This window comes from Toxotes jaculatrix, chromosome 5, assembly GCF_017976425.1.
Source record: "Toxotes jaculatrix isolate fToxJac2 chromosome 5, fToxJac2.pri, whole genome shotgun sequence".
NCBI lineage: Eukaryota > Metazoa > Chordata > Actinopteri > Toxotidae > Toxotes > Toxotes jaculatrix.
In genome coordinates, this window is record NC_054398.1 from 8,778,407 (window position 1) to 8,806,116 (window position 27,710).

At 42.0% G+C, this 27,710-nt stretch overlaps 3 protein-coding genes across 3 annotated transcripts; all 3 read right to left on the reverse strand.

Annotated features, from left to right (window-relative positions):
• Nucleotides 1–7,010: 7,010 nt before the first annotated feature.
• mapk12a (mitogen-activated protein kinase 12a) lies at nucleotides 7,011–12,683 on the reverse strand. Its single transcript, XM_041038287.1, has 12 exons — nucleotides 12,212–12,683; nucleotides 11,284–11,413; nucleotides 11,033–11,091; nucleotides 10,790–10,901; nucleotides 10,664–10,693; nucleotides 10,358–10,405; nucleotides 9,986–10,100; nucleotides 8,977–9,048; nucleotides 8,721–8,800; nucleotides 8,444–8,522; nucleotides 8,160–8,333; nucleotides 7,011–7,984 (listed from the first exon to the last, which is right to left on the reverse strand). Exons 1-12 carry the CDS (start codon nucleotides 12,328–12,330, stop codon nucleotides 7,917–7,919), a joined length of 1,086 nt encoding a protein of 361 aa, XP_040894221.1. The 5' UTR covers nucleotides 12,331–12,683; the 3' UTR covers nucleotides 7,011–7,916.
• A 342-nt stretch (nucleotides 12,684–13,025) lies between these two features.
• On the reverse strand, nucleotides 13,026–18,844 carry selenoo1 (selenoprotein O1). Its single transcript, XM_041039015.1, has 9 exons — nucleotides 18,189–18,844; nucleotides 17,698–17,901; nucleotides 17,417–17,594; nucleotides 16,879–17,009; nucleotides 16,395–16,672; nucleotides 16,077–16,245; nucleotides 15,002–15,187; nucleotides 14,553–14,709; nucleotides 13,026–14,350 (listed from the first exon to the last, which is right to left on the reverse strand). Exons 1-9 carry the CDS (start codon nucleotides 18,740–18,742, stop codon nucleotides 14,120–14,122), a joined length of 2,088 nt encoding a protein of 695 aa, XP_040894949.1. The 5' UTR covers nucleotides 18,743–18,844; the 3' UTR covers nucleotides 13,026–14,119.
• Nucleotides 18,845–19,949: 1,105 nt separating this feature from the next.
• On the reverse strand, nucleotides 19,950–26,614 carry trabd (TraB domain containing). Its single transcript, XM_041038767.1, is given in 11 exon segments — nucleotides 19,950–21,557; nucleotides 21,681–21,777; nucleotides 22,569–22,741; nucleotides 23,876–24,015; nucleotides 24,114–24,224; nucleotides 24,566–24,706; nucleotides 25,069–25,235; nucleotides 25,615–25,669; nucleotides 25,892–25,932; nucleotides 26,522–26,584; nucleotides 26,587–26,614. Coding segments are annotated over 11 exon segments (1,188 nt in total). The 3' UTR covers nucleotides 19,950–21,385.
• Between the last annotated feature and the right edge of the window lie 1,096 nt (nucleotides 26,615–27,710).

Genomic DNA, 27,710 nt, shown 5'->3' on the forward strand with positions numbered 1-27,710 from the left:
TAATACATTGGGGAGCAGAGAGGGTTTTGTTGATCAAACACACACACACACGCAAGGAAATCCATAAAATGATTTCAATATCATAACACTGCATCATTACATTATGTATCAAGCAAGAGCCGATGTCCACAACAAGGGACAGCTGATAAAAAATAATGTGTTTGAAAAAAATTTTTTTTTTTGCAAAAACACCACTGTGAGCGAAAGGGATGTTCCTTTTTTCCTCTAGGTCTCAGGAGGTTAAAAGTTTAATTAGAGGTTTAGCAGTCAGTCTACCAGAACCCACCACATTCAGCCTGACAGGGATAGTTAAGAGGCCAATGGTCTGTCAGCCTGTTATGGAGTGGCTTCAGGGGACAGGGGTCGTCTCACAGCATTCCTGATAAACATCCTGTCAGTTTGTAACCCTGCACATCTGTTACACACCTTCCTCTATCATCCCTCTTTTTTTTTCCACAGGAGAGCATCCACTCTACCAGGCAGACTTCTCTGTGAGACATGGCTCAGTCCAGCCGAAAACGGCAACCCACTTCAGCAGATGGACCAAACCCCAGAGAGGAAAAGTGAGTGTTTGCCATTGCTCAGAGAGATTATTTTTATCAGTCATGTCTCTCTTTTACCACACCATTTCCTCTGCTTTCACTCACTTTGGGTTGTGTCACTAAAAATTTGCTTACAAAGCAATTACATGATGTGTTGTACCATGTAATAATATCCTTTATACTTCCTATACAGACAAGGAACATGACTTCTACTGTGGGTATTTATAGAGCAACCAGATACCCAGCATCCTGTCATGAGAGCAGGACTTACAAACAAGAGCAGAGTCATAAACATGAATATTGTAGGAACAAAAATAAACTGTGAATAACACAACGAAAACACAATCATACTGCCTTTTTATTAACTTGTGGTGACTAGATTTAGAAACTATGTTTGGTATCTCCTGCCCACGTGGAGAGATATGAGGTAGAGAGACTAGGACTGCAGCCCAGTCCCTGTGCTCTCACCACAGCACTCACTGGCATCTCTGAGAAAACAGCTATAAAACAGAAAATATCCCCAACACAGATGCTGACATTCCTCACCACCACCATCAGCCCCCCGAGGAAAAAAAAGGCTCTGCTCTGTTCTCTGCCATACCACTGATGCATGTGCGTCTGCGAGAGTTTCTTTAATTCAGCAAGGATGGGTTTTAGTAAGGAAAAAATGCGACGGTTTCTGTTTCGCCTCTCTCTCCCAGAAAGGCTGTACAACTGAAAGCAATCATCAGCCCTAAACACATCAAGCTGGGGAGACTCAGAAGGTTTTGAAGGCTTATATAACCGTCTTTAAGGGCTTTGACTTCTGGGTATATTTTCATCCACCATAGTGCGATAATGCCTGTTTTCATGGTGGCTGCGTGTTTCACCTCACTCATATGAGAGACCGGAGGAAAACAATTCATCATTTCATTAGCAGGGGAAACACAATAGAAGCAATCTGGCATTTATTCAGCGTGTAGATAAGTAACTGAAATCTGGATAACATTAGGTGTTATATTGTAACACTCAGTTAAATAAACCTATGAGGTAGGATCTTTAAAGCGAATGCCTGTTTATATTTCTAATCTTGCCATATTTTCTGCCTTCCTGCTCCCTCTGCGTGACATTTCAGATTCCCTCTAACCTTGACCCAGCCACAGAAGCAGCTCCCCTCAATACAAAAAGAGAAACACAGGGCTAGTGATATACTGTGACCTCTCACCTCAGAGCCAGGTCCTACCTATGACTCAGATGGAGACCTTGTCTTGCCTGGTTTATCGCCCGTAGTGAAGGATAACATTCGGGAAGCTGCAACGTGAAGTCACTGCTGAGGTCACCGCTAAGGTTTTGTGTCCATTTGACCATAAAATCAATCATGATTATCATCTGAGGCAGAGTCTGGTCAAACTGTTATGTAAGTGATCTTTTGTAACACTAACTTTAAACCTTATGGTGAGCTCACCTGCAGGGAATCATCAGAACACATACTGTATACGTATATAGGCAAAGGCCTCTGGCTTGCCTTATGACAAGATAAGATCAACTTCATTGATCCCATGCAGGGAAACTGATGAAACAGATCATACTGTGCAGGCGGATGGACAGCAAAGAAGTGGATTATACAACACGTTTGAGAAATTCTTGTGGGTGTTTTGATTCACTTTTTCCACCATAAAGGCTTGTCACCATTGGAATCTGGTTTAACAGAATCAGTGCAAGCTGCTGCTCTCTCTGTCTGTGAGGAAACTACAAACTTTTGAAGCCTACAGAGTGTAATACACCGTACTTGTGGTGTTATGTTGACTGTCTTCTCACTTTCATACTAACAAACACTTGTCATCTGGAATGCTGAAGCGAAGAGTTAGAAGTGTTTATCGAGGTGAATTTTGTCCTGTGAGGGCTAATGGAAGTGCTAAAAGAATTCTGAAAAATAGGTAAATTAATTGTTCTGTTCAAACTAAGTGTAAAGGTCTTTATTTACTTCTGTATCTAATCATCATTTTAGGAATGTAGCTTAAGTTGATGGCGGTAAAACAGCAGGGATTAATGCAATTTTTGCTTTTTATGTTTTCACTTGTTTGCTACAAATTGTTTACAATCAAGGGCATAATTTCCTCTGGAAGTGGTGGAAACATGTTTTCAGTATTCTATTTTACCACCTACTTTTCATTTTGATTTAATCACTAAAATCTGTCCTGTCTTCTGACTGTCCAGCTGCCAAAATCCAGATGAAACAAAAGAGGAACTGATTAAAAAAATGTTGAATCTGATTCATCATCTGATTTGCCTCCAGTTATTTCACACTAATAGGCTTTATTAGCAGCAGTGATTGATTTGTGGACTGTTTTTGCCTTTGGTTTTGCCATTTAGGTCCAGTCTTATTCATGGAGGTTGTTGGACAGTAGGTGGAGGAAGATCTACAGACAAGATTCAGAAGTTAAAAAAAAATTAAGTGCACCGCATCTGCTTGTCTTAACAAAATAATTTAATCTACATTTATGTCAATTTTATTTCTGGAAAACAGCTCTTAGAAATTTGAAATGCTGTGTAGGAGACAAACAAAGCTCTCAAGTCTGAGATGTTGAAGCCTCCCAGCAGCACATGAATGCAGCAATATGGCAAACATCTGAAAACAATTTAAGCTTTTAATCAAGATGATAATTCTGACAAAAAGACAAAGATAGTTTCATCATCTGCTTGTTAGATGGACATGAAGCCGTAAAAAGCCAACTGTATTTGACACCTTTTAGTCTTCAATTTAAATGCAAACTCCAGTCAGTTGTCTTGGTTTGGCAGCTGGCTTCCATAGCTCCCGTGGGTCAGAGGGGTTTGAGTGCTCTTCAACAGTGTAGAGCCTCTCTAAATGTGACACACCACAACCCCATACGTCAACACAGCACAGATGGACAGAGAGTTGTCCAGGGAGAGGGATCACAATCTGAGGCATGCACTCTTTGCATTGTATATTCCACATCAGTCTTCAAACAGAGGGCGGATGGCGAATGAATGAGATAATGTAAACTAAACTGCTCTCTCTGGTTGAGATAGGTTCTCCCTCGAGCCCTCTGCATCTCTTGCTGTCTTTTTCTGCCCTTCCTTTACTTTCATCCACCCATCTTTTCCCTCCTGTCCTCCACTTGTGATCTGACATCTCCTTGCTCTTCTCTTTGTTCCAGTCTTCCCATCTTCCCCTGCCTTATTATTACTTCCTAAGCCTCCAAATATACTTCCGTTTCTCACCCACCCAAGTCCTGGTGCCCCCCTCAGTGGGCTCACCAGCTCCATGTGAGCCTGTGGAATTTCCTCTATAGTTTTCCTGGCAAGACCTGCTCTCCTCCTGAAGGATCCCACAGACACGTGTTTCTGTATACATCTCTCACAGATCAGGGAAGAGATACTATAGAAGCAGAGGCGTGTGGAAAGACAGAAAAAAGGGTTTAGGGGAGAAGGGTGAACGAGTTAGACAGAACTGAAGACAGAGAACCCTCTGCAACAGTATGAGGGGCCATGTGACTAATTTTACTGGGAGTTCTGCTTGACCTCCACACACATGTGCCTGTGCACACACTAACAAAGACTGGGACAGATACACAAACAAAATAATACTGTAGCTGGAAGGTTATAAATGCAAGTACTCATTCAACTAAAGAAAACAAATATAAAATATATAAATTTGCAAAGTTTGGGATATAATTATCATATCCTCTCTTGAATGTGGAAAACATGCAGTGTGTGTGCATGCCCAAAAATAAAAACACAATCCATACTTGGTGCACAATTACATGACATTTTCTTGCTGTTTAACTGCAGATGCATGTGCTTCAAAAAGTTTCTGCTCTCATCCAGATTATATGTCTTTTTAACAAAGTCCCTGACACATGTAGTCATGAGGAAACGCAGACCTCTGCAAACTTGCCACAGAGCAGAAGCAGCAACACAGATCCAAACTTACATCTGGAACCAAGCAAACAGTCACATGGTGAACATCATGTACACAGATACACTGCTATGTAAAAATATAAATCTGTGTAAAAGCCTGCAAATGGACAAAGACAAGGATATTCAGCAAGTTGACAGATTTTCACTTTGCCTCCTGGTAAAACTCCTCTGTTTATCTGTTTATTTGATCTCCAGCAAGGACATGACAGCTCAAATTATTTGGAGAATAAATACTGTCGCTCATGATGCCTTGTTGTTGTGGTATGTTTCAATTAAAACTGATGAGCTTGGATGGGATTAAGGAGATGATTACAGTGACAGCGTTGGCTCTTATTTATCTAATCATTAGCAATCAGAGTTCCTTCTGTTAGACAAGTGAGACAAATTGAAAAGTTTCGAAGCTCTACCACTGTTAAAAACACCAATGTTTCAAAGACAGGAACCAAAATTAGCTCTGAGGAGTGTGGAAGATGAAGAATCTCAGCAAAGACCATGTTGATCCTTTCACCATAGTGAGATTCACACTGTTGAGCCTCCCTCAGACACATAAAATAAACACAGTTATAACTGACATTCCACTTAAAGTAAAGAGAGTGACCCGGGTCAGATCAGTGTTTGGGCATCGCTGCCATTCCACGCGTACTCCCTCCTGAGTCGGAGTCAGTCTTAAGTGTATGGATGTGTGTATTTGTGTGCTGTGTATTCAACCATGCATGCCAGGCGTGTTTGCATATAGGGGTGCACACACGTGAACTCTAAGTGTGTGCATCTTAGGAAATATGCCGCTTGAAGCTAGTGTGCTCTGAAAATAAACCGCAGGGTCAACAAACAAGACAGAGAGAGGGAGTCCTTCCATGTGCTGCTTGTGTGTGTGAGAGAGAGTGTGAGGAGGGACTGTGGGGTAAAAAAATGTGCTTTACCCTCTGTTTTCCTGTCTGCAGTGGGAACAGAACTCTCTGACTTTTCAGTGAACTATCCAGCAGATATGTGAGTGTGTTTGTGTTTGTGTGTACCGAGGACACTACATACACTCACGGTTTGGTTTGGATGAGCTCAGGCCCAGGAAGGAAGCTCGTCCTCGGGGGAGTCACCCTCGGGAGTGAAGGATCTGGAGGTCACTCAAGACAAGCTTGTTAAATTCAACACCCGCCAGTGGAGAATGTACTGTATGTAGAGGAATGAACAGAATCTAAAAGCAAACAGGCATTCTGCATGAACGCTTAAACTTTTGGTACTTGAAGTTATCAGTCACATTAAATACAAAGATAAGGCTGTAAGTGTAAATTGCAATACAATAAATCATCACAACAGCTGCTATGACTCTGGTTCTTTGAGCTAAATGCTACAGTCTGCATATGAACACAGTCAAAGTTACAATGCTAACTCAAGTGTAATGTTTCCCAACTCCATCATTTTTTTTTTTTTTTTTTTTTTTTTTGTACCGTGTTAGCATAATCAGCATTGAACACAAAGTGCAGCAGAGTTTAATGGGAATGTCCTTAGTTTGACAGACATTTGGTCATGAGCCAAACTATCAGACAAATTGACAAGGAAAAGTCAAGGAATAACCAAAGTCATTACTGTTTATCCACTGGGGACCATGAATATCTGTAGCAAATTTCATGGAAATCCAGTTCCTATTTGGGAAGATGTTTCAGTCTGGACCAAAGCTGTGCACCAACCAACATTACTATTGCTGACTGCTGTGTGGTCATGCTTTGCTTACATGCTGCCATCTAGTGTTAATTTGCATGTGCAACACAACAGTGAAATCCCTTCGACTTTAATGGCTGGACAACAGTTTGGATGTTCATACGGAAAATGCAATAGTGTCATTCAAAGAGGAGCCCCACCAATTTTACACATACAAGCCACTTTACTACTAATTATCGTGTGAAAACAGCTGAGGCTCTGAGGGAGTTTTGCCCTGTCTGAGGAGATAACCCTGATGATGTCACCAGGGTTATTTGGGGTTAAAAAAAATCTCTTACTAGCTGGGAGTTCAAAAGATATGGACATTAACCAGACAGGGTGAATCTAGCAGAAAGATTATGGGAAAGCTAGGATTCAACCCTTTTGGAGCTTGAGTCATACTAGAAACTTAATTTAGGACACAGTATCCTGGCCCCTTCTCCTTTAGTTTGATCATTATTTTTTAAATCCATCTCTTGTAAATCTCCAAACTGCTGGAGTACCTTATTAAGGGCATGTAAAATTTAGATAATTGTTCAGTTCACAGCAGTATTCTTATAAAACTGTGGATAACTTATACTGTTATATATATACATAACAATTTCCCTCTGAGGGATGAATAAAGTATATAGATCGATCGATCGAAGAAATCTATCATTTTCTACCACCCAGCCCCAAAATCTAGTAGTTTTGCCTCATTATCCTCATTTAATCCCATGTCCTTTGTATTGTCTGATCATGCCTCTGTATTTAAAGATGTAGTACAACAGCTATCCGTCGGTATTCTATGATGGGTCAAAATCCACCAGATTTGTTTGTGAGAAACCTAAAAAAACATCAACATATGCATGTGCATCATTTCCAAAGAGAATTTTTAATAATAAAAATACAGGAGTGGTGTGGTGAAACATTGGTTCACAAATCACCATAGAAAATGTGTTTTGTGCAACTTTCTGTTTCAAAAGACATAATAATCAAATTTATGTAACACATGTTTTCGGTTTGAAATGTGAATATGCATACCCTGCTGGGATGGATTTCCTATCATCTGCGGCTCAGCAGTATCATGTTGTTCATATCGTTAAGGCCACTGGGAGGAATGACGAGGTAAAAGCATGTAGAACGCACGCGCACACACGCACAAACACACAAGGATGTCCCAAAAAATTCCAGTCAAATCAGATCAAATGTCTTTTAAGGACAAGCAGTCGCTGACAGGGAGATTACCTCACGAAATAAAGAATGCATTGTCCTACATCTATTGCCTTTAAATTTTGGCTCTTGGAAATCAAACAATGGATGTCACTGTGTGTCTGCTGTCATTTCTTGATTTGTACCTAATACCAAGTGGTAGAGAGTTATGTGTTTGATTAAATGGTCCTGCAATACATACGTACCATTTTGACTTCTATCAGTTATGCATATGTGAGCTAGCATAGCATCCTCAGCTCTGTAGTCCTGAAAAGGACCAATGCTGAAATGCTGAAAAGGGCTAATGCTAGACTCAGGAAGCAAGCTACTAGACCAAAATCATGCTGGGAAAAAAAAAGAAAAGAAAAAAAAATCAGAATTTTACCACGGCAACGACAAATCCACAACTGGGAGGTCATCAAAAACACAGCAGCTTGTACTTCAAAGAGAACAGAGTCCGTGGGCATTCATTAAGCCTCGTGATCAAAGAGTTTTCCCACTTGAACTCAAGATAAAACAGTCATGTTAGTTTGTTCTGGTCCCAGGCTGCACAGCCATGTCTACTTTGTTTTATAGTGAGGTTTCCTTGGATTCTGGCACAACTGGTTTGAAGGTCAAGATCTCTGTGAAGGTGTGACCTAAAGAAGGAAGCACAGCACAGGACAGTGACCGACAAAACGTAACAGCTCATACCGTCTTCCTCCTTTCCCTTTTGCCACCCACACCCTTATCCCAGACACCCCCACCCCAATCCTTCTGACATCATACCCTTGCACCATAACCAGTCTAACATCTCCTCCCCTTCATCCTTACGTTTCCACTGGTCCAGCGGCAGGTCTGTGTTGTCTAGCGAGTGGTCGTACAGTTGTGCTTCCATCTCCTCATCCGGCTCTCTGAACTCGGTGAAGTACGGCAGCGTGAGAGCCTCTGCAGCGCTAACCCTGCTCTGCGGATCCAGCAGCAACATGCGCTCCAGCACAGACACGGCTGAGGAAGGAGGAGAAAGAGAATGAAGAAAGAGAGGCAACAGGAAATCAAATCAGAGTTTGACTGTCAAACTGAAAATAGATGGAATTGAAAGGGTGGGCGTGGCCTACCTTGTGGATTAGCTGTGGAAAACACTTTCTGAAGGTCTTTCTTTTCAACTTTTGGAAGACTTCTGATGTAACTTTTGGCCTAAGAAATATATGAAAATGTTGATATTAGCATTTGCGGGTTGTGTGTCTGTATGGATTTGAACTTTAAGAAGCACATACTGATAGTATAGCATCCAGTTCCTTAACTTTGGAAGATCTGGGGGCACAATCGGTTTGTACAGTAAAACCAGGGAGTTTAACTTTAAGTTCTTGTGTGAATTGCATGTTTTGCACTTACATCCTCGGACTCTAGTTTTGATATAAATTCCTGAGTTGGCGTTCCTGTGATTTTCATGATCTCAGTCAGCTGATCTAGGTCTGATGAACAGGGGTTAAGGTTCAAAAGTGTTTCACATTCACAGGATAATTATTTCAAATAGATCGAGATGAGAATTGTATGGTAATTCTGCAAGAAATTATATATTTCTCTATATTTTCACTCTTTGAAAGTCCAGGAAATGTTGATCTAAAAGCTCAGGAATGTCAAAGGATACGGTCACTGCCTTTAAAAAGAGGTTTTCCTTGCAGCATTTCCGCCATGATGCAGCCAGCAGACCAAATGTCCACTGAAGAAGAGACACAAATCACTGTTGATTAACACCACACATTTCAGACTTTCAAATATTCTAAAGAATCCACAACATGACATTGTAGGCTGTGATCAACAGCATTGGATGCATGAATTTGCAAACTGTCTGTGATATCAGGTGGAGTGGTAAGAGAGCACCGCCTTGTGGATAATACTTAGCATCACCTTCTGGCTTCATTGACTCGGGTGTTTGTTCCACCATATCCCTCTGTTTCAACTCCAAACCCAGCTCAGAATTGTTTTTAAAAAACGCATTTCCGCACCCATTTTATATTCATATTTATGGGGTTTATTTACCAGTGTATTTACAATGAAGCTACAGTGGAGTTTTTAGCTACTTTCTAGACAGACATAAAGATAGAAATCCCCTCCACTATCACACCTCAGCCCAAAACGTCCACTCAACTTATTCAGATTTCCTTTCCAGTCCCAAGAGGAACAAAAACTGAACCTGGGGTATCAGAGCCTTCTCTGTCTCTGCACCCACCTTCTAGCTCACTCCCCCCTGCAAAACTAAATGCTCTGACACCCCTGCCCACCTATTTTCAATACTATATATTTCCTGCTGCTCTGTGTTTGTGTCCTGTCATAAAAGAGGAATAAATACTAATTTCTCAACTGACTGTGGCCTCCATGGACCTGAATGCGCTACAACCAAAAGACAAGTGAAAGACATTTTTAGAAGAATGCAAGAAAGCAACAAGTTCAAGCCTGTTCTCTCGTGGTTTTAAAGGTCACGCTGGGAAAAGCAGTAAATCACAGCTGAAGCACAAGCCTCTAGTTAAGGGCATTTGATTACATCAACTTCACACTGCATCATAAAATGAAATGAAAATTCTGAGCTAATGGGGAGCAGAGAACATGGCAGTATGAGAGTGTGTGTTTTTTTTTCTCTTTAATTAGCTCTACATTACCTGTCTGAGTGTAATGCATCCAGCTCAGGATGACCTCTGGGGCTCTGTACCAACGAGTCACCACGTACCCCGTCATCTCACTGTCGGCCTGCCGCGCCAAACCAAAGTCCAAAATCTGACAGGACATGAAAAGGAAACATGGTAGAGTCAGACACATTAACAATTACATCAAAGTCATAGTGAGTCTGGTAATAAGACTTGTGTTACCTGCCTAAAAAATGTAGAATTGTTAATGAAATTCTGTGCAGTACATTGTTGATTGTACAGTCGCAGGTTGTCAGTTTTTGATTGGAACACCATAAATTAAGTATTTAAAAATTAACACAGGTCGTGGGTTGTGTTTGTTTGGGTTATCAGGTTGTGCAGCTGTACCTTGAGCTCACAGTCTTGGTTGATGGCGAGATTTCCTGGTTTGAGGTCCTGCAAAAAGTTGATACGAAAAGAATAAATATGACTGTGAGACTGAGTCTGGAGCAAACAAGAAAGGACTAAACTAAAATCCAGTCATAAAAGTGGGCATACGTTTAAAATCCAGTCACAGAGGGCATACGTTTGCACAAGAAACACCAACCCCCTTTTCAATTAGATAAGAATGAATGAATTTTGATCTCATTCATATGTGGTGGAAATATATACAAACTATATACATATCTATGTAAATATAAAAATACAACTTACCCTATGAATTATACCAGCTGAGTGAATGTACTGCAATAAATGAATATAACAAGGATTTAATCAACAGAACAACTGAATTTAAGTCATAAGCTGTCCACAATATATGATCAAAGCAGAGTTCTCCACCTTCAGCCCTTTGAGCATCTGATAAACCAGATACTGAATTTTTTCCTCTGACAGTCTCTGTAGCTTCATCAGCTTCCCCAGATCCGTCCCCATGAATGGCATTACCAGATAACTTAAAGAAGAAGAAAACATTATGACTATCAATGTTTCACAACTGGCTCCTACTCTAAAAGAAACTTTTATGTGGGCAGAACAGGGTATTACAGTCCCACAAGCACCTGCAGAGATGTAAAATGCACTTACAAATCGTGGAATCTGTCCAGGGAGAGGTCAGCAGTAAATACATCTAACAGGCCAATCACCTGCAACAGAAAGAAATATATATCACCCTGGTGGACATAATCTTTTGTCCCTAAGGTCTTTTTTTAAACACAGGCATGTTCTAATTTCATTATTCTGCACTAAAAATAAGGAATTTATGAATACTCAGATATCTAGATTCTATCTAGTCAGATCTAAAGAAATGAACCTGCTGCGATTATGTTGCATCTTACATTCTCATGTTTCATGTGTTTGAGAAGCCTCAGCTCTCTGTAGGCTCGTTTTGCGAAGAGCTCGGACTGGAAAGGCCGGTACAGCTTCTTGATTGCCACTTTGGTTCCTGTTCTGGAGTCCACGGCTGAACTGAGGGCAGAGGTTGAACAGAGGTGTCGAGACAAAATCTAAGGTACTAATAATGTGAAACATGACCAGTATGAGGAAATAATAATAATAATGCATTCCAGGACCATCCCTTTGGAAAATTATATCACTCTCGTCATGTAAGTATATAACTGAAGATTTTGTTTCTTATTTTCTGATCGGAAATTTCACTGTGTGCTCAGACAAAGACCCCCCCCCCCCCCCCCCCCCCCCCCCCCCGGCCTGCCCCTTTCTCTCATCTGCTACATGCAGGCGTGATCTCTGGCTATATCAGGCATCTTCATCTCCAGCTTGTGTCCGGCCACTATTTTTCAGAGTTGTTCATGTGATATTAAGTTGCATTCAGTCATTGAGAGTAGTTTTGTACCCGCCCACACAGTCAATCATTTACAACAAAGGGCCGCATGCTGCGAGACGCACAAGGTACTTGAAAAGCAGCTTGTTACGGTGGCCATACGTAAACTTGGCTGAGCGCATGTATTTTACCCACCGCCCCTCGCTTGGTCTTAGTGATTTAACAATCTCAGAGGTGATCAGAGGTGTAAAGGTGATTGTGGTGAGGTGAAGGAGTCGGTGCAAGTGTCCCCCATCATATAAGGAAGTGGGGCAGCGTGTGCTCAGCGGAGCGCAGATACTTTTTCTTTTGTTTAAGGCTGTGGCACGGTGCGGCTGCCTGTATGTCACCATCTGTTCCATCGCTTTCTTTGTTTCCGTGCTCCACATAAACCAGCACCGCGATCTGCGTCGTAAGCTTCGTCCATCGTCGCAGTTTTCACTTACCAAACAGTCCCGTACGCCCCGGTCCCCACCTGCTTCAGATCCCGGTACCGCTCCGGCACTTCCCATGAGGTTTTGTTGACTTCTTGACGGCAATAGCCGGGTCTGACTCGCTTAGACATCCTAATTATTTATAACCAAAAAAAAAAAAAAAGTCTATGAGATTTTCTTCTCTGATTGTTTTTGTTGTTTTCCTTGTCTTCAGTCGCTACACATCCATTGTCCCAGATCCCACCTATGCGCTCACCCTCGATCATTGCGCAGATCTGCGTGTCAGCCGCTCAGGGCGCACCCTGAGGTCACCAAAAGCCACTCCTGCTGAAAGGCCTACAAATAAAGGTGAAGAGCAGGCTGGAATGTGAGTAACACGAGACTAACTGCCTGGAAACACGCCTTCGAAATGCGTCGGCAGGTGCGCACAGTTTGGACAGCAACGTAAAAAGTCTTCCGTGCTCGGGCTTGGTTACGCATACTGTAGGTTATATTCCTCAGTGCAGGAGTAGGGTGAGCAAACGTTCGGGGCTTGCTGGGACATGAGCGTTACTGACGCCCAGAGGTGGAGGTGAAGACAAACCACACGACTATGTGGTTAGAGACACACTTCGCTGTTTTATGTGTCCAGGAAATAGAACAAGGAAACAGCTGAATCATTATCAAACTGGAAATTTTACATTGTGTCTGTGCATCACTGTGGAGCAACTGCGTGGAAACATGAATTAAACATGTTGTGAAACAGAAATGTGGAGGTGCAGATCACTTAAAATAGGAAGACAGCTATGGTAGGTGTGCATCTGGCACAAAAAAAGAGGAAACAATCTATTCACTGCTCAGTTTATTAGGACAGGTTAAGGCTATAACTGAGGAGGAGCTCAAAATGTTGTTTCCTATTTTTTAAGCAAAAATAAAACTCTGAAACAAAATCTTATTTCATTTTCTGTCATTAGTTGGGGCGGAAGTCCAGGCGTAATGGCTTCATTACACCTGGAAAGGTCTGGAGTCACATTTGTGATACAATTTATATTAAAAAAAATAACTTCCTCTATGATGTTTACATGGTCACAGCCAAACTCAAACATTCAAACATGCAGTTCCATTTTTTTCCTTCACTCAACTCCAAATCAATGTCAGTTTTGATACTAATTCAACATATTAAATTAAACAATCGTGAGTTGTGTTTGTGGTTCTGTGCCTATAAAATCGTGCTATGACAAAATTCAGTGTTTTCTATGATAGGAGCATATATTGTGCGTGTTTCTCTACTGCGGCTCGTCTGACAAAGTGCAATCATTCCTTTTCACACACAAGCATGTCTAAAACATTATCTCATTCACATTCACACACACACACACACATCATATTTGGTACATATTTGGTTGAGGTGACACAGTTTATCAGAGTCAGACAGGTCACTGTAGGACTTGTTGTCTGAGTCATCATTAATAGCTACCTAAAGACAAAACAGACAGGGAACAAGCTGAGGATCTTTTTTTGTAAAGTTGAAAAGTCACAAGAAATATGAAAATTCCCTCTAAATGTATTTCATAAACTACATTTCCCTTCATTTAATGCATCTTACACATTCACAAAAAATCCACCCATAGGTTTCAAGGTGACCCAGTCACTTGGTCAAGAGCTTTTCACCAGACATGGCAACATCATATTTGTAATTTCATGTGTTTGTACGACCAAACTCAACTCATTCCCTGTCTGCTTTGTATCAGCTAGGCAGCCTGTGGTGTGTCGTGCCTCATGCTAACTTCCCTGATGCTGCCTGCCAAAGAAACAGAGAGCTGTACAGTGAATGGAAGACAGGGGAGGGATATAAAAGGTAAAAAAAAAAAAAAAAAGGAATTAAAGACCAATAAACTCTCTTGTCATTTTAGGCAGGCAAGCTAACAATCAGGAAAGTTACTACGAAGATCATGTGACACAGATTTCACGGGCCCAAGCTGGGGGCTTGCTGTCATAGGGAACAGGATTTCTAGCTGTGGCTGTGGATGCAGATGCAGCCTCTGGCTGTTCCTCCTGTCCTTCGTCCCTTTCTCCCTGTTCGGTGGCACCGCCTCCGCCCACCCACGCAGGAAGCTCCAGACCTGGCTGGGAAGAAAAGGGCTTCTCCAGAACCTTGAGGACCCGCTGAACCTGCATCGCAAAAAAAGAAGTGAGAGCTGAAAGTGAAACGCCGAAGCTGATGAAAGCAAAAAGAAACTGAAGTGCATTTTAATATTTGTTCTGGGGTCACAGTTAATGCAAAGACTGAGTGCACACTGGAGTAAGATTACAGTAAATTTACATTCAAAATTACGAAAAGGACAAGGTGTGTGATGGTGAACCCGAGCCTGACCTCAGAGAAGTCTCCATTCTCAGCAGCCTCTATTGCATTCTGGGCAATGTAGTTCCTGAGCACCACGCGAGGGTTGGTGCTGTCCATCACCCTCACCCTCTCCTCCTGCACAGCCTGCACATCACTCTGGCCCTCCAGCTCACGCCCCAGACGCTTCCTGCAGCGGTGATAACACAAAACACTCAGTCAGAGAGTTACAGTAATGGAACAATGTCAGACTCAACAACCCATTTCCTCCTCTTTCTCTCTGTCCACCCTTCTTTATCAGTCACACTTCCGCCCGTCACCATCCACCAAACAAGAAAAACAAGGAAAAAAAAAAACAAAAAAAACAACACACACTCTGATCCGGTCCATGTAGTTCCTCACCCTCTGCTCTTGTTTCACACTATTTTTTACTATCTCATTATTTCCATCAGATATCTCTTGCCTTTCTCTCTCTATCTCACCTATAGCGTGTGATCCAGCAGGTCCACTCCTCAGCGTGTTTGGTTTTCAGCTCTTCCTGGCTGGTCTCCATCAGGTCTTTCAGTCTGCTGAGTCTCTCTAACTGCCGCGCTATTGCCATCCTGTCTGAGATCATCTGGAACAGCGCTGGGTTGCTCTGAGCCATAGAGAGCAGCATCGCCAGCTCACTGTCAACAGCAGACAGAAATCAAAACAATTAAAATTGTTACTGGCATGTTGGAGAAAGCAGAGGACCAAAGGTGCCAGTGCAGTCAGCCCAGGTTTTATCTGCTGTTAGATACTTCATGGGGAAAATGAGGTAATGAGATAATGAGAACACAAACATGATTTATCTTCATGGCACGTTCACTTCCACAGACTGTGAAAATAACACGCGAAAATAAGATAAAGCTTTTCAATGCGTTATTCTGATTACTCAAAATTCCATGTTTATACCTAGTTTGGTCGGCAATCAGAGTTTCCCTCTGTGGCTTCCAAAAAAAAAAAAGTCTTCCACACAGTACTATACTGTACATAAAGTTGGACCACATTGTTTCAATTGAAAAACCATGACCTTGGCAGTTTCTATGACTTTGACAATGTTACTTTCCATTTGGGGAAGTCAGGTTATAGGTATGTAAAAAAAATCAAACAGATAAGCCAGGGGCTGGGTTTCAGTAGCATTTTCTCAAATGAAGTACTTTCAAATCCCATTATGAAATTGAAACAGGAAGATACCACAGTGGGGCTGACAGCAATCAGTATTAATGATTCAGTGAAGAGAAACACAATGTGAAAGGGGTTTTCATTGTGACAAACGCACTGCAGTTACCCTCTGCTCTATGATTTTTTTTGCCTTCTTTAAACTCATTAATTAAATTAATGCTGCATTAAGACACCTGAAAACGATGCATGGTGACGCGTCGATTGTTCTTCCACCTGTTTCCAATACAATATTACTCTCCTCATCCATGTGTCAAACCATCATCACTGGAGAATAACTGAATAATGTATTTAACCCGCTGACTTATCTTCTCTTGTGGTCTGTCCTGTATGTATCAGGCTCGGTTTGCTCACCGTGGATCCATAGTAGGTTTGTTGGCAGCCTTCAGCTCCTCTAAGGAGGCACACTGTTCCAGCAGGAGGTCTGTGGCTTTTTTAACAAGCTCCTCTTCTCCTTCACTTTCTCCCTCAGCGGGACAGGAAATTTGACTCAGGCTGCGGAAGGTGTTTGTGAAGTCAGCGCCTTCGGGAGGGGAACAGAACAGGTTACAATAACGGTGCAATAGGCCATTACTTAAATATTTCTCATGTTTTATATGCAGCACTGTGTACACATCGTATTCTCAAACTAGATTAAACATAAAGTATAATGCTGTCTAACTCCTGTATCACCTGTGTTGTGCATGGTCTGCAGCAGCTCAGTGATCAGAATTTCATCCTCAGGCTCCTCCTTCTTCAATAAGCCCAACTTCTTCCTCATGTTCTCTAGGTAGAACCCATTATAGAGATCCAGGTACTCATCCATGACAGCCTCAGCACGGTCTGGTGGCAGCTCTGGAGCAAGAGCCTCCGCTAGTTTCACCAGGTTCCACCTGCAGATAGCCGGCTGGGCCTGGTAGGAGTAACGGCCGGAGTTATCGGAAGCGTTGCAAATGAAATCTGGATCAAACCTGAGAGAGATAAGGAAAGTTGATATCTATAATTTGATGTTTGATGAACTATTTATACCCATAAACATGTATTATAATTAAGATCACTGTTTTACTACCCTTTCAACCTGCTGCTGTAAGATGAAGATGAATAAGCCGCCGGACGGTCGGCACATCTACTGGATCAGTAAGAACAACTGGTCATAAACACTCTACAAATGTCTGACCTGTCCATAAAGCCGTATGGACCATAGTCCAGCGTGAGTCCCAGGATGCTCATGTTGTCTGTGTTCAGGACTCCGTGACAGAAACCTACACACTGCCACTGTGCCACGAGACGAGCCGTACGAACCATCACCTGCAAACAGGGAGAAGACAATCTGAATTTACAAAGTGTTTTACCATACGTTCAAAAAATATCTCAATCTCAAAACAATCCCTGGGGTAAATGGATATGATGTTTTTTTCTAATTAGATAAGGAAAATGTCAAAAGTCTGTTTCCAGATCTCTTAATGTCTTAATCTCATATAAAGCAGAGGGCACAGTGACTCAGCACAGGCAGTCACTGAACCATCTACAGCAGCTTAACAGGATAAGAGGATCCAACTGTTCTTGGCTTCAAATTCTAATGTCAGTTCCCTGAATCAGCTGCATGGTGATTCCAGTAAACACTGCAGGACATAGTAGTCTTACAGTTGTTGCTAGAATGGCTGCGATTTGCATGTTGGCAGGTGGGAGAGAGGCTGTCACTCAGGTGCTCTGACCTCTCTGAAAAAAGCCACGTTCCGCTCCACTCGGTCTGGGTAGTCCTGCTGGATCTCAGGGTAAAACATCTCGATGACGTAATCCATCATCTGACCTCGGATCTCATCGCGTCCATAGCTGGGACCCTGACGGCCCGTGAACTCGTCTGCCTGCTTGAAGATTTCAAAGGATCCAAACCTGCACAGAACGAGCGCAGTGAAGACAAACATCTCTCGCGTTTACATCTCGAGAAGCTTGTGCATTCATGATAGATGAAGGGGGGACAACGTGCAGCACCCACCTGAGGAACGTGGGAGCGATGCGGAGGACAACTGAGCATCTCTCATGTCGAGGGTGTCCGCTGTAATATACATCTCGTATGACCTTGCTGTCGGAGGTCACAACGGAGCCTGCTCTGGTGGTGGGCACACCCAGGAAGAACATCGCCTCGCTGCAAAGGAACTCTCTTATACTAGAGCGCAGGACCTTACGGCCATCAGCTTGTCTGTGAAGGGGAGAAGGACACAGCAAACACACAACATACAAAGTAAGGTACATTTTCCCAACCACACAAAGTTATGCTGGATAACAAATCAAGGGTTGAAGGATATCCATCTGAAACCCATCAAAAAAGGAATCAGTCTTCATGGTTTTCATGGTTTCACCTCCCACTAAACTAAAAGTTTACGATGTTTGACATCTGGTGATCCCATCTGTCTCTTCTAACCCCAGTCAATGCAAAATGACCCTGCCAACACAACACAAACTGACACAAAAACAACCCCTTTGTACCTGGAATAAGGAGTCAGTCCTGCCCCCTTCACCTGAATCTCCCAGCGGCCGCTCGGGTTTTCTCTCAGCAGCTCGGGATCCTGGTCTGCTGGCACCGTCACCTCTCCGAGGTAGCAGGCCGCTCCGTCGCCCAGCTGCCCGGCGAACTGGCCGAACTGGTGGCCGCAGTAGCAGTGAGCGGCGGGCTCGGATCCGGGCATCACTTTGGAGCCGCTGAGATACTCCGGTCCGAGCGGATCGTTCACGACCTCCTCCCCACTGAGCCCCAGCAGCGCCAGGGCTTCGTGCGACACGGCCACGAACCGAGGCTTGGTCAGCGGCTGCGGCTTCACCCGGGAGAAACACGCTCCCTTCACCTGCCGCACTCCGGGCTCCTCGGACGGGTCAAGGGGAAGTTTCCTGAGCGCGGCGTTGTCAAAGTTGAGCCGCTCCAACGAGGAACGACTCATCGCCAGACCCATGTCGTCCATCACGACCGAGCCGAGGAATCTGAACACGGACACACCGGGGACAATAATGCGCGACGGTCCCAGCCGAGGTCCTAAATAAGCCATCCAACCAGGGCCATCGACCTGCTTTAGTTCAGTGGCGCAGTTATACAGTAGTCCCTAATCATGCTTTCATAATCCTGCAAGGCACAGCGGATGTTTGCAAGACACACGGTGCAACACGAATATGTGTCCGACCGGAAACAAACAGTGAAGACTGAACTTCATAGGCCGAAACATAAATTAATGTCAAACTAAAATAATAAGGCTTAGATCATGATTAAGAAATAAATAAATAATAAATAAAAACAAAATGAAATAATGTTTAATTATAGTAATATTTAGCTACATACAATATTCCAGTAAAATCAAATGACCGATCTGAAACTTAGCTTGCAACTAACATGCAGAAGGAAGAAAACAACATCTTTGAGGCAAATATAGTTTATCTTTACTTAAAATGTTTTTTTATAATTCATGACAGAATTTAGGATTCAATGTTCGGTTTGTAACAGTGACAATACAACACAAGGGTATGGGGAAGCAAATCTTACAACAAATAACAGGCATTCAACAATTTTCTTGGCAATTCTCAAACATACAGTAGATTAAACCTTTGCAAATGCTGCGGGAGGGAGACAGACAGACAGACACATAATGCTTAAATTTAACTGCATTATACTGCTGAGGGGCTGAGAGGCTTAACTACATCCGTCCTCCACATTCTCATTATTGTTTTCTATTGAGAAAATGAATTTATGACTTGGAAGACAGATTATCTGAGTTAGTTTAAAGTGTGGATGGTTTGAAAGTGGTCTGTTTGTAAGATGAATGATGAATGAGACTGCTTCAATTACTCAAGTTCAATATTAAATCGTTGGATCATTTCACAAGTCTTATAAATACATCTAAATAATGTACATAAAATAATTTAAAATTAAAACAGGGTAAATCTGGAAATAGATGTTGTTTGTCTTGCAAATGCATAATTATCTTGTTCAGGCTGCTGAACTTACTGGGACAATCTCCCGTGTAAGTTCCAGGGATGTCATCAAGCCAGGTTTTACATGTGCAATAAGAAGGTCTGTTCTGTGCAGATACAGGTCAGTGTTGGTAATAACAAGCCTCAGCAGAAGAGGCGATCTGAGGGTCAAAGGCAGCAGTGATAGCAGTGTAAGGCTTTACCTCCCAACTCTCACCAACATTAATCGTCAGTTCCCTTCATAGTGGCCAAAACCAGTTCATAACTAATTTCTCCTGATAAGAAATCATGAGAATCAATTTCTTTTTTTTTTTTTTTAATCTTTTTATCTGTTCAATCATTCCCTGTTCCCATTTTACAATCAGACTGGGAAGTGATAATGCATATATCATAAAAGTACAAACAGCTGGTGCGCTGAATGCCAGATGTTCTCATGTGGAGGTTCTTAGAGATGGCTTTCTGTAGATGATGCATATTTCTGTGTCAAGTATGAAACCTTTTTCTCAGAGATGGAGCCAGTTAAAGCCTAAAGATGAAGGTGCCTCATATTGGAGGTACAATCAAATATACAAATCGCATAATTCACACGTTTCTCATCCTGAGGCACATTTCAGCTTGTCCTGTGTTGGGTCTCTGTTGAATATACAAGTGAATATAAATATAAAATGCAGGGGCTGTTGTAACATTTCAACTGAAACCAAGATAACACAAATGTTGACACGTTGTCTATATTTGGGGTAACAGTATTTAAAAAGTTTGTCTACCATATCTCAGATTAATAAAAGGGCAAATTCTTACAAATCTGCATTGACCATTTGGTTGTGGTATCTGTAAGATGCATATAACACACATTTTTGCCATTCCATTTAGTTGATCAGTAGCCCTTACAGCTGCAATATGAGGCACTTGTCTGTTGATGTAGGCAGGACCGTGCACATAAGGAATAAGTCAAATTTTGTCTTATGCTAATCCTGTATGTGAGTTTTGAAGAATATGCAGTTTATACAATTAAGAAAATGATGGTCAACCTTCCAATTCAGAAATCTTAACTTTTACCCAGTCACTCTATGCATCAGCTATTAAAATGGATGGTTTTAACAGACTCTCAAGGTTATACTTCTTCCATTTCTTTACTATAGTTCTAACTGGCTTGCTATTTTACTTTCTTTTCCCTTCCATAGACTGCACGTACAGTACAAGACTACACCAGTCTCTTCTAAAGTGCTGGACTTGAAATGTGCCAATTACCCAAAAAATGCTGGCCGGCACAAATACAATGAGGAAGGAATAAGGAGACAGCGATAGAAAAGTGTGCCTCTCAGAAAGTGGCTCAGTCATATCATGTTTCTGATGGTATCTGTCAAATAAAATCTCTGTGTGTAAGTCATTAAAAGGAATGGTGGGGAAAATATACAATATATATCGATTCAAAAGGAATTGTTGGCATTTGTAAACCTTACAAAATGCAGGATTTGCACAAAATATGAAAGAAAACGAAGAGTACTGTCATGGTTTCTTTGGCAGTACGGCCCTGCTGTGTCTACAGGGACATCAATACGAGGTGGGAGACTCTAAACTCCCCCTGAGGTCCTTGCTAGTTCATCATGTGAGCTGGTGAACCCTTTTCCTCCAGCCTCACCTCCTGTTTTTAAGGCCACTGGTGATGGATGCATTGTTTTCATAAATCAAAAGTCGTGTCACTGATGGCTTAGAGAGGACCAGTGGGGTCAAGCAGGGGGTGGTCGCAGAGTCTCCAGTACTGATTGGACAGCAGGTAAAGACAGTAGGGCTCTACCCATACTCCCTCCAGCACGGTAGCAGGCATATCCCAGCATTCCCATCATGACGCCCTTTATGACTGTGCGCAACACCCAGCCAAAACGTGAGGGAGGCGCGACACTGAGGAAGACAAAGACATACACATGGAGCGGCTGTTGAACTGTCAGGTCAAACACGATTACAGGAAATTATTATTACCCAACATCTATAATGTTTAATATTGAAACAACAAGATAAACATACCTCATGATTTCATTAATGTTAAGCTGCTTCTCCCAGTTTCTTTCTATGCCAGGAACATGACCCATCCCTACGACTCCCACCACCACAGCAGGCACTTCTGCAAAACAGTACAAGATGTTTTACATAAACGATCTACACTGCTACAACCCCATGTTCTTTACATTTATAATTTATAATCATCATGTGTGAAACTGCAGGTTATCTATTGTAAGTCTGAACAAGTATCAACATTTTTGAAAATAATCACTTGCGCTAATTGCAGAATAATATAACTGCTGGAGAAATAATCCCAGATGTTTTGAGTTTCCCTCAGTTTATCTGTACAGACATTATATAGAACAAATGCACAGCTAACAAACTACAACATGATTCCATTCCAGTGCTGCAGGTTCACAGTGAATACAATTTTAGCTTTTCAGCTCATTAAAAAAAGTGAAAAACGAGGAAAAATCTCCCGCTCTTTCTGTGAATTATGGTTTAAAATGTCATCTTTTTCATATTAGACATGACTCAACATTTCCACTAACAGTCTCTGTCTGCGGCATTTAAACCACATTACTGGCCTGTTAATTATGCAACAATTTCGCAAAAGAAATGTGATGATAGTTATACATAGCGGGCTGACATGTCCTGCCTGGAAAAAGGATCTTTATCAAGTAAAGGTAAGTAGTTCTGACAATAAATTTAGACAATAAAATAAAAAGCATTTAATATTAAATTCTAATAAGTATAGAATTATATGTGTACGAATACATACACATAATGTACACGTTGAGGATAAAAAAAAACACAAACACGGAGGTAAAAATCTATATACTCTAATCTAGTACAAGATGAAACAAATAAGGAAGATGAGACTACTAGCTTATTGAAAGGTGTACTACACACTCTGGGCATTAGGGGGAGCCTCCACACAGCGTGTAGCCTGGCGAAGCGTGTGAGTGAGGTAGATGTCTCTTTCAGCCACGATGGTCTGGTGGAGAGCAGGAAACTCGCCGATCATCTCCGACATGGTCTGCTCCAGCAGGTCCTTCTGTTTGCACTTCTCTACGTCCTCTTTACTGAAACATGACACACAGTCCCACACAGATGATTTTGTTTTCCGTTGGTCATGACGATGCACAGTGAAGAAAGAGGAAATGACAGTAGAAATATGCAGGACCTGATAAGATGTGCATGATATATATTTTTTTAATGTTAGATTTTGCATCTGTGTATTTGAAACATTTTTAGGTATCCACTATGTAAAAGACTTAATACAAGATGTACACAACATTTCTTAAATAATTTTTTAGGTTGGATTATTTTTAAATAAATCTTATTGTTCAGTTTTGCAAAAATGAGCATAACATCTCTACAGGAGTACAAATAAGTCGTTGTTTGTATACAACACTTTGTGTATGGTATGAATTGTAACTGTCAAACAGTTATGAGTTCAGTCTAGAAATGCCAAATTCAGAGGGTTCAAACCCCAATTCGGGGCACAGCTTTAAGCAAGTGGTGAGTTTTTAAGAGTTTTTCAGGGCTGTGTGAATGGCCTAGAAAAATTGGCTTTCAAAACATAACTTCAAACATTTATTCTGTTTACGTCCCCGTAGGCAACAGCATCAGAGAATGTAACAGCACTTTTAAAGCGCTTTCTAAGAGATGTTAGAAGATGGACACATAATAACGTCATGCAGAAAGCTTCCAGTCAGATCTCACAGACACCGGCAGTTTAAAAAATTGGCAGAGTTGCATATACTTGGGAAAATATGCGTGGGCGCACATTCCCTAGTTCTAAAGAGAACACACAGATACCCATTATGCTTGCACATACACTGTAGCTGCATTTTTTCGAGGTTGCTCAAAGCAAAAGGTTTGCTGCTGCGACCACAATTTCTCAGATTAAATTCACAGATAACTAACATACATATATATAAACTTAAACTCCCTTTTTTCGAACCTTATTTTTCTCCATTATTTTCACAAAATGAAAACCTCTGATGAGAGAACATCAGATGTGCAAAAAAGGGATGCGCTGAACTCATTCACTTTCAAAGTGTGTTCCCACTGTCTGATGTTCTTAAACAACAAAAAAAAACCTCAGATTCTGTACATCTCCTTTCTTTGTTAAACAGTGGCATCAAATAATAGACTGAGAAAGACAGCCTCGTGACACTAGGTGACAAAAGATGATTAAGATGAGTTTATACCTGATTGGATCTGACAGAAAACAAAGACCCCAGGCCAGACGGGCCTTCTGCCACAGACTGAGAGCAGCAATAGCCCTCTTGAACGTCACAGGGATTGGCCTGTCCCCAAGGTGAAATTTACAGAACGGCACCCGTCCAGCCTGCGCGGAAGGAAAAACTTCAAGAATAAAAACGAAGAACATAAAAACAAAAAAAGAAGTGATCATACACCTTCTCACTTCTTTTGTGTACAATTTACCTCCTTGAAGGCCTCCCTAAACTCTCCTCCAGGAGCCATGCCCAGCTGCTCCGTGATGTGAGCTGAAACTTTGAGCAGGAGAATCTGCATCAGTCCAGACATCAGCCCATTCTGTTAAACACAGAGGGCAGCAATAAGAACTCACAGAGAGACAGATATGCCTTCATGAAATATGCTGACATTAGTACAGGTTCTTTAGTTTAAGGTGAACATACTTTCGGAAATCTTACATCAGTGATTTTTATTTCTCCATTAAAAAGGAGTGCATGCTGCAATCCCCTTCACTGTGGCTGTCACCATTTGTGCTTTTCTCAGAATATACTATACTCTCAACACCTTTTTTCACTGTTTCCTTTCTACCTCTCTCTCTTTTCTCCATTTGATCTACTCTCTCTCTCTCCCTTTTTCATCCCACCACCAATGTTAATTCCCTGTCGTTCTGAAAGCCTGACCTGTTTGATGGCCTGCTGAACCTTATCCAGGTTGATGTCTTTGGCTTCCTTCAGTAGTGTGTTCTCGTCCATCTTCAGCATTGACACCCTGTACTGGCACAGCTCCACCACCACTACGTCTGGCTGCACAGCGCGAATCGTCTTGTGTGAGGGAGAGAAAGAGCAGTGGGTATGTAAGATAAGAGACAGAGACAGAATTAGAGAGGGTAAGAGGGTAGGAGGGAGCCAAATGGACAATGAGCAGTGAGAGAGGAAGTACAGACAAGACAATCAATGCTGCAGGAAAGAAAACAAGATTACACTTGGCAAAATGGGAATGCCGACCTAATTACAGTATACACGGGCGACTCATCATCATTTCATGGTGCTACTCTATAGCACTTCTCCACATTCACAGAATTACTCCATTATGTCACTGACAACTCACAGCATATCACATCTTAAAAGGGTGTAAATGGCATTCTGCCCCGCAAAAATCCTCCTGTAAATTCTCATTGGCTCACCGTGGCCACGTCCTTTTTGCTGCTGTCACTGAAGTGCGCAGTGCCCACCAGGTATAGGAGGCTGCCGTCGGGTGCAGTAAGACGGGTCACTGTCTCCGGGAGGTCGGGGGACGACTGGCGGCGCTGGGCTCGGAACTGCCAAAGCAGCTCCACTGCTTCACCATCAGCTAGACAGTGACAACAGAAACAGAAAAACACAAGGGGAAAACTACAGTGTCTGTTATTTATCTACCACTATTATTACAAGTCTAGGGAGAACACTGCACTCAATCAAAAAACAAAAACAATCTAGAAAAATCTGTGGCTCAATGAGTCACAAAACTGGTAGCACATGCATCTGCATCAGGACAAACTGCATTCTTACAATTTGACAAGTGACTGTCTGTGCAGATTTGCACCAGACAGTAACACTGCATGATATTTGAAAACCTAATAAAAGCTTGGGACAAAGTTTTTTGTTTAGATTTTTTTAAGAGGGATTACCTTTGTGATTAAATGCAGCATACACATTTTATATAGAAAAAAAAAACAAACACAACAGCTTACAGAGCCCTGGAGGTAGACATGGCAGTTCTTCTTCTGATGGGCCGACTGACTCATCCTGTGACACATCAAAACAGCAAACAATATCTTAGACAGAAGGAGCCAGATTAGGGAGATTACTCCTATCCAAGTCAAACCAGTTTGAGAAAGACGCCTGTTTCACTCTCTCTCTCTCTCTGTGTCTCTCTCTCTCTCACTCACACACACACACACACACACACACACACACACACACACACACACACACACACACACACAAGTATGTGTTTCTTTCACAAACCTCTGAATTGTTGTCTTGGTCCATGTTTGAAGCACTGAAAGCTGCGTGTGAAAGAGAGCAGAATGAAGACATCCGTTCATACACCATACAGTCTGTGGTTCACACACACGCCAAGCGGATCACCTACAGCACAGCTAGCTACGGTGCAGCGTTACTGACTGCTGACGCTGCCTTATGTTGTTAACGGAGAGCCGACTTGTCCAAACGCAGCCAGCAGTTAAAACGCTGTGGCAGCTGTCACTGCTTCATGAGAGTAAATCAAAGAGAGGTGAGGTTTTCTCCGTCGAGGCCATCGTTACAACATATGGTTGGCTACATACAAGAGGCTTGCACAACTGAATAAGAAGTGGCATGCCGGGGGCAGGTCTACAAGCTAGCTAGCGTTACTTCCACGTATGGGAAACACACATGCTAAACGCTGAGCGTTTACCGAGAGCTCGTCTGTCTGGCTAGCCACCCGATGATGGTAACGGCTAACTCAAGCTAGCGCAGGCTAGCAAGTCCGGTAAGAATTAAGTCAAATATACACGTTGAAACGGAGTAATTTCACAACTAATGCTGCCATTCTCAAATACAACATGTTTGGTTATATACGCAATGGTTGTCTATAAACGAATACGTTCAACTTACTGAGCAAGCCAGCCCGTCTGTCAGTGAGCTCTTCGCCTGTACAGCAGTACAGTGCTCGGCTGAAACTGACAGCAGCGGTGCATCATGGTACATGTAGTCATTGATTGTTGGGACGCGCACATCTCGTGTATTTCTTTCATTTATTTATTTATTCATTTATTTATTAATTAACAAAGTTTCTTTTTAAATTTCTTTTCATTATAACATTTTACACATTACAATCAAAGTCTGGACTCTCTTCTCCACATTTTCACGAGCATTAAGACTGACAGATTTATTTCTGCAACTGCCTCAATGTGAAAATCTACACATAAAATCAGTTATAAGCAGAGCTGTGTTACAACATATAACATGCTCCTACACACACTCGTGCTACTAGTCGTAAAGTGCTTTTGGATGCATTTTGTGTGCTTGAGTAGTCTAACAAGGGGATTTTGACCAACCTGTATCATGACAATGACATGGATTATCACCAAAACTAAGGGTAGCTGGATACTGAAGTGGGAAAATTGCTGTCTCCCACCACAAGTGTGTGTGTACTGAATGCCCCAGATGTTGAGTATAGTATGCATAGGCCCACCTAGTGTAGGTAGGCCCCTAACAACAGCACTAATGTCTTCTACAGTAGATGTCAGTATATCAGTCAGTGCAGACAGTTCCTTTTTATTGAAGTTCCTGTAACCATGTGTGCAGCTGCAAGAAAAGCACAAGACGAGGTTGTGGTAGGCACCCACCCCCTTGTCCACTCACTTGTTCCCTCTAAAAGGTGCTAACATACCCTATATACTTGGTTTCACTACAAATAATAAACAAACTATTCTAACTGTTAATTCCTTCATGAGGTTTTTTTTTTTAAATATTTATTTTTTTATTTTTTTGGCAATCAAGTGGGTGTCAGCACAATGTGAGACAGGGCAGAACTATTGAAAGAAATTTAGATTGTGCCGGACCAGCAGATGACAATCAAAAAGCTTTGTCATTGTGTGACAAAACCTCTCAGTGAGGAACGAGTCAGCATCTACTCATCACTTCATCATTTCACATCACAGCACTCCCACAAGAAGCCAGCAGAACACAGAAGTCATATACTTTACCAGTGAGTCCAGCTCCATTCATCACGGTGAAGGGACATTAAAAGTCTTCAAGAAAACACCCACTCAACTACCTTTTTTTTTTTACTAGATTTCAA